At 41.7% G+C, this 6,751-nt stretch overlaps 1 protein-coding gene across 1 annotated transcript; it reads left to right on the forward strand.

The window, feature by feature from the left end:
- The first annotated feature begins 603 nt into the window (after window positions 1-603).
- Window positions 604-6,253, forward strand: LOC128707905 (vertebrate ancient opsin-like). The gene is made up of 5 exons (XM_053802862.1): window positions 604-765; window positions 1,227-1,386; window positions 3,706-3,901; window positions 5,393-5,525; window positions 5,621-6,253. Exons 1-5 carry the CDS (start codon window positions 604-606, stop codon window positions 6,251-6,253), a joined length of 1,284 nt encoding a protein of 427 aa, XP_053658837.1.
- Window positions 6,254-6,751: the final 498 nt, after the last annotated feature.

Genomic DNA, 6,751 nt, shown 5'->3' on the forward strand with positions numbered 1-6,751 from the left:
TATTGGTATGTTTTAAAATTAATGCTACATTTTATGGTAGCTTCGAGAACAAGTGTTAGAATCACTAGTTAGAACTTTTATATTAAGACACACTAAAGGCTTAGACGATTAAAAATAAGGATTCGCCTTCAACATCTAAATACTACGATACATCCGTAAGATAGTATGCGTTCTTCTCGATTGATGACACATATCAGCTGTTGAATGCCATTGCAGACACGGGCCTGAGTGCAACAGACCGTAGTGAAATTAACGACAATACAGACAAATGGTGAAGTGTGCAGAATGTGCTGACAAGACCGGAACGTGGTGCTAGCAGTGTTTATCGTGTCCACGCCGTACTTTCTCTTTCACCTGGCACAGTCGATCAGACACCATCAATTTGATTGCATTCTTGGAACTGGGACGCATAGAATGTTGTTGCTAAAATAATAAACCGCACGAATGCTTCGGATGCCGTAAACATCCTTGCTAGGAATCCATTGATTGGGTCCAGTCACAGGATCGGGTTAGTCCTGTGGTTTGGTCTGGCTCGCAGCCTTCGTCCAAAACCGAACCAAACCTGCCCGAACGAACCGTCCGAAACATGGTGCCGCAGCGAAGATGAACGAGGCTCCTAACGATGTGGCATCCAGTGCGGTAGACTACGAGGAACTGATGGCACCATGGGCCTACAATGTGGCCGCCGTCACTCTGTTCTGTATCGGGTTCTTTGGATTCTTTCTCAACCTATTCGTTATTGCACTTATGTCCAAGGATATGCAGGTGAGTGTAGATGGATTTCGCCATTAAATGTTTGTTCTCCGGTACGAAGAATGTCTAAATAAAAATTGCGAAGTTGTTTAACGGCACCGCAACATGCACACAAATGCCATGGTGGCTTGCAGTACACGTCCAAAAGGGAGAAAAGACCCATCAGGATAAATCCATTTCCTGGATGAAATGAATTCTGTCACCAGGTTTGACGGGTCAACCCCATTCACTGTTGATGTGACATGTGCCACGATACGTATGCGATCCCATTCGCCTCGGTTACCCGCAGCATAGCAAACTTTCCCCATCGGCATGGAAATCTTTCATCGATCAATAAGCTAGCGAACGCACTTGACGCGAGATACGGACAGGCTGAATGAATTTGTGTGATTCGATTTGCTGTTTAGTGAAATAATTGCCCCATTAGTGCTAACGTGCGTACGCACCCCGGTCATGTTTTCCTTCCATTTCAGCTATGGACACCGATGAACATCATATTATTCAATTTGGTTTGCTCCGACTTTTCCGTGTCGATCATCGGCAACCCACTGACGCTTACATCGGCCATCTCGCATCGCTGGATCTTTGGCCGGACGCTGTGCGTGGCGTACGGGTTTTTCATGTCTTTGCTGGGTAAATGATTGCTTAATATGTATTGTTCGCTGTCCTTTAAAGCGTAAAGTGAAATTATGTTCTCGATGCAAGACAACGGACCGGTTTCACTAGGTTTCATGAACGACCAACAAATTTATTTGAATCACGGTATGCTCAAAGGTTTCCCTAACTTTAACGTTAAAGATAATCGACTATTTACGTCGAGTGGTGGTTTATTTCTTTCATCTTTGTTGCTGATAGCATTTCAGGTTATCTAAACCATTCTTTTAAAACCATTTTTCATTGTTTTCCATGTTTTCCATGGGTTCCTGTTTGTTCCCTTTCTTGTACAGTTTCATTGGGTTGTTTCCTGGTTTGGAAAAAAAATACAAAGCAGAACCGCTTTTACCAATCAATAGAGTATGATTACTTTGCAAAGACTGAACAGTTCCGTTTCATCTTCGTTGGTTTCCTCGCTTTTTTTCACGAAAGGGAAACATTTTTTCGTTCGTTTCATGTTTGGGGTTTGCTGTCCCTTGTTTTAACGGCATCCTTTAACCTTTGCGCTGCACACCAATAATCAATAATCAAATCAGAAATCGTTAAAAAGAAGAGCGCGAGATTCGATACCGTAAAAAGATCACTTTTTTCTTATTAATTTACTCCAAGTACCGCAAGGAAATGCCCGAAGTAAGCAACGTGAGAAGGCCTTGCTTGAATCATACGCCGATAACCATTTCAACCTTTGTTTTGTTTATCTTTCATAATTAATATAGATAGCATCTAACATCTAGTACTTTATTTTTCGTTCAACGATTAAGCACGAAAGAACTTTTCCATAATTGAAACCAACCAACTTGAACCAACTTTGGGATTGATCTGCAGTTCAATATAGCAAGTGTTTCGAAAGCGTTACGAAACCTTCTAATTCCATGGCTTTAAGACGTGTCTGCGGACCCAATCGGCGTCCTTACTTTAAGAGGGAAGATACGAAATACGTTCCACTGCAAGTATTTAGCCGAGAACGTGAGGTTACCAATGAGGTTTTTGTCGAACTCGTTATCTCTTTGTGGTACCACGCACTCGCCTAATGTTACTACCTAGCTGTCTTTACATGCCCATGTGATGGGCAGAAAGTTCTTCAAAAGTTTCCCATTCTCACCCAAATGTGCGGGTGTGCTAACGAAGGATGAAAACGATATTTGCTTAGCACAGCCAGCGGCAGCATTACTCGATTTCGTAATGGAGAAATTGTGTTATGTTGTGACACTGGGACCGAGTCCCTTTATTTAATGAAGAGACGTTGTCCTATGCTTAGTTTCGCTGACCGAAGTCAACTTCACATTGGCAGTGATGCGATAGTAAACTAGAGGCATAAATCTATCAATACGCAATTTACGAATCTATTTAATCTCTTTCGTTCGATATTGGATGGGAAATTCGTAACGAGATCTGAAGGCTTTCTGTGTGATTTTGTAGCTTGAATAAGACTGCCCATTTGACTGTGGTATTCTAATCTGTGGTATTATAAGATTATGTACATTTAAAATCTTTTTTTACTTATAAGCTCAGCAATGCCATGAATATTTCTGCATTAAAATATTGTTTTTAGTAAACGTTAATTGTAACAACATAAAATATGAAGAGCTTAGAACTACCATATTATATAAAAACGGCGATAAGTTCTTCGATTGGAATAATAATTTCGTTCATGAGTAAGGAAAGTATTTTGCAGGAACCAATAATAATTTCATTTTTTGGTCACCCATAAAACTAAATAAATCTCGTTGATTTTTGCAGAAAAGCTAAATTGTAGCTTAAATTAATTTCCTGCTTAAAAGTTGCTTCAATTAATGTCCATAAGGCAAATAATAAGTCATAAATTTTATTTACAAGACGAACTTCAGATTTTATGCATGACTGATTCCGTAATACTTCCAGAACAAACGGTTCAAACAATTGGGCCGTATGCAAATCATTCGTTCATTGATGTAGTTCGTAAAATCAGAACAATAATCCACGACGCGAACCGTGAGTTTGTAAGTGAAAGTCATGAATATTGCCAGCAGAAAGATGGTAGTGAATCTAGGGGGTGTTAATGCTTTTTTCCCGTTCTCCTATTGCTAGGGACGGTTTGATGTACGTTCCGTTTTTCGTTATTTCTGTGCCCATCCTACTCGCCATTCCCACTTCAAAGTCAATTGTTTAGAACCCGCCGTGGAAGAATATTGTAATTGCAGGTAACTCGGAACGGTGTAAGCGTATCATGTTCGCCCGTTTAGCTTTTCCGTCCGGTAACGGTTTCTCCTTCGCCTGGGGAATCATTTTCTTTGATATTTTTCTCACCTGCCGTTCCAGGAATAACCTCCATCACGACGCTTACGGTGCTCTCGTACGAACGGTACTGTCTCATCAGCCGCCCATTCTCATCACGGAATTTGTCACGCAAAGGAGCCGGCCTGGCAATATGCTTCATCTGGGGCTACTCGTTTGCCTTAACCTCGCCGCCACTGTTCGGCTGGGGAGCGTACGTCCAGGAGGCAGCTGACATTAGGTGGGTACGAAAATGGCACCGGTATGCAGAACCGGTAAGTCAACCGTAGGTTCGGTCAGTGATGCGTAGATGAGGCTTAAGCCGAGTTTCTAAAGGAAGCAAGGGTGTTATTTAGGGAAGTCGGTGAAGTTGACCGGAGCGATTTAGGGTAATGTACAAGCCCGTCTGCTCAGGTAAGGCGTGGGTATTTTGAATTAAATTATACGTAGAACTTTAAGGGCGCTAGACGTAAGTGGTTGGGGAATACTAATGCCGTATAGTAACATTTCCCAGTAGATCTTTAAGGATGTCGTAGTAATTGCCATGTTTGTAAAGATAACTCTCTTGCGATAATTATATACATCTTCTTCTAATTACTGATAAATGCTACCTAGGAACACTGTGCTCAGTGCAGGAAGGAGGTTTAAGCTAAAAATAGTTCAGTGGAGTATTGACTGACGATAGAAATCACATAGGCAAAATGTCTTCTCCAATCGAAACATAAGAATCAATAGGAAAGTATCTAGCTAATCATCGAATCTTATCAACATAAAGGAACCTGTGCAGACTGATTCATGCTATTGGATTTTCTCCCGGAACATGATGCTTTTTGACTGGTGGAACTTGATTGATTGAGTCGTACATGTAATAGCCAGGGAGGTTAGCAAGTCCTCGAATGCATTTCGGATGCTGTCTGTTGAAAATTTCATCACAGCACATTCAGTTCGGTGAATGCACATTCTACATATGTTAAAAAATTGAATCTGATGGCATTACGTTGGACGTTGGCGCTGAAGTATTGTTCCATTCCAACCCCAACGACGTACACATGCTGAGAAGCCGAGTATATTTAGCCAAGGATATTGAATGGAATTGGATTTCCTACCTTCGTTTCGTATTAGATACATCGTAGTTACAAACGCCAATGAGATGCTTTGTTGTCCGTCGTGATGATCGGAGTAGATTACTGCTGCTATGCGAACTATGCGTACCTATCGTCTGATGTACAATCACCAGAGAAAAAAACACATTCATGCTGCTCGTTTTAATGAAGTACCGGGCGCCTCCAGCGCGGTATTTGTGAGAAAAATTGCAATAACTTTAACGGCTGAACGAAAAATGTTGCATGCTAGTTAAAATACTCTATTTTGTTTGCTGCTTGTTTGCGAACTACATTTCCCACTCAATTTGCAAGTACAATGATGTTATTGCAAGTGTTCTAAGCGATGTTTTAACTAGTATGTGAAATAAAAGCATAATTTTATTATGTGCACAGTGTTTTTTTTATGTTTTCAGTATACATTCATGAATACAGAAAAAAACCTACACCAACCTTTTGTTTACACAAAATATTAAAATATTGATGCACAATTGATTGCAAGGCAACTATACGCAAACATTGATCTATTCCAGCGTTCGTAGGCACGTTTGAACAACAAACATCTTTCCAGGCAATCTCTATGTAATATATTTCTGTTTTGCTTTGTTTTTCATGAATGCAACCAACATCAGCTGTTCGGTAAATTGGGAATCCCAAACAAGAAACGCCACAACGTACATAATTTTTCTGTTCATTTTTGGACTAGTCGTTCCGCTGATCGTAATTGTGTACAGTTACACCAACATCATCGTCAATATGCGAAAGGCGAGTGGCATGTTTACCTATAAAATGTATCCGACGTGTAAAAGTTACACGCTAACCATATTTCAAATTTTATTAATTTCACTGCAAATTTACAGAATTCCGCACGCGTGGGACGAATAAATCGGGCCGAGCAACGTGTCACCTCCATGGTGGCGGTGATGATCGTCGCGTTCATGGTCGCGTGGACACCGTACGCCATTTTTGCACTGATCGAACAGTTCGGACCGCCGGAACTGATCGGCCCCGGACTGGCAGTGTTGCCAGCACTCATCGCCAAATCGAGCATCTGCTACAACCCGATCATCTACGTCGGCATGAACACGCAGTTCCGGGCCGCCTTTACGCGGGTGCGCAACAAGGGCGGTATGCAGATGGCGGACCAAAACACCACCACCATGCAGCGCGAGCTGACCAAGAGCAGCCGCGATATGGTGGAGTGCAGTTTCGATTTCTGTCGCAAGAAAAACCGCTTCAAAATTAGCCTAGTGAAGCCGACCGCCCCGTTGTCGGTGGTGGATGTGTCGAGCACGTCGCATCCAGACAAGGCGACGAGTCGCTCACCTCTGGACCAAACGGTGCTGAACGAGATGCACGATGATGGTGCACGGGAACGTAGCGATGGCCATGCGGGCTCCCGGTTCGTGCGGCCAGACTTTGAATTATCTGTGATTAATAGTGGCAAATCGATACTGATTAAGTCGAAGAATTTTCGGTCCAATTTACTATAGAAGCGAGCTCGTGATAAGAGTGGAAAACGTTATGTACCAATGAAGCACCTGATTAAGTGGTAAGTGGTCCTTGTTTTTATTCTGTTGATTAGTTTAGGGTAAGTAGCTGCACCATTTTCCGTCTTCATACAGGACCAATCCAAGTCAAGAATGTATCGCAAGAAATGTGATCAATAGTTATTGATCAGTTTACCATCGCTCGCTGAAAGAATGAGCCCACTTTTAGTGAGCGATGCTAGTTTGCTACAGTGAGTACAAGTTTTGTTATTTTTGTGGTGTAATTTTACCATAACCCTCGGATTAGTTCAGTAAGAAAAGAGTAACAAAAACACAAATGAAAATCGATGCAATTGTAACAGGGACGAGCTTTTGGAATAGACACAAAAATCACGTGACGAATTATAATTCAACCCACCAAACATGAACGTAAACGCAGAAATATCGAATGTTATAGTTGACGGAATGTGAAAGTGTGTAACAGAGTGTAGGGAAAGTATT

This window comes from Anopheles marshallii, chromosome 2 (assembly GCF_943734725.1).
Source record: "Anopheles marshallii chromosome 2, idAnoMarsDA_429_01, whole genome shotgun sequence".
In the NCBI taxonomy this organism is placed as follows: Eukaryota; Metazoa; Arthropoda; class Insecta; order Diptera; family Culicidae; genus Anopheles; species Anopheles marshallii.

Excerpts from the sequence above, each read along its gene's own strand:
- LOC128707905 (XM_053802862.1), top strand. The coding sequence starts at position 604 with ATGAACGAGGCTCCTAACGATGTGGCATCCAGTGCGGTAGACTACGAG. Across the intron at positions 1,387-3,705 it reads GTTTTTCATGTCTTTGCTGG|GAATAACCTCCATCACGACG; the intron begins GTAAATGATTGC and ends CTGCCGTTCCAG. Across the intron at positions 3,902-5,392 it reads CAGGAGGCAGCTGACATTAG|CTGTTCGGTAAATTGGGAAT; the intron begins GTGGGTACGAAA and ends AACCAACATCAG.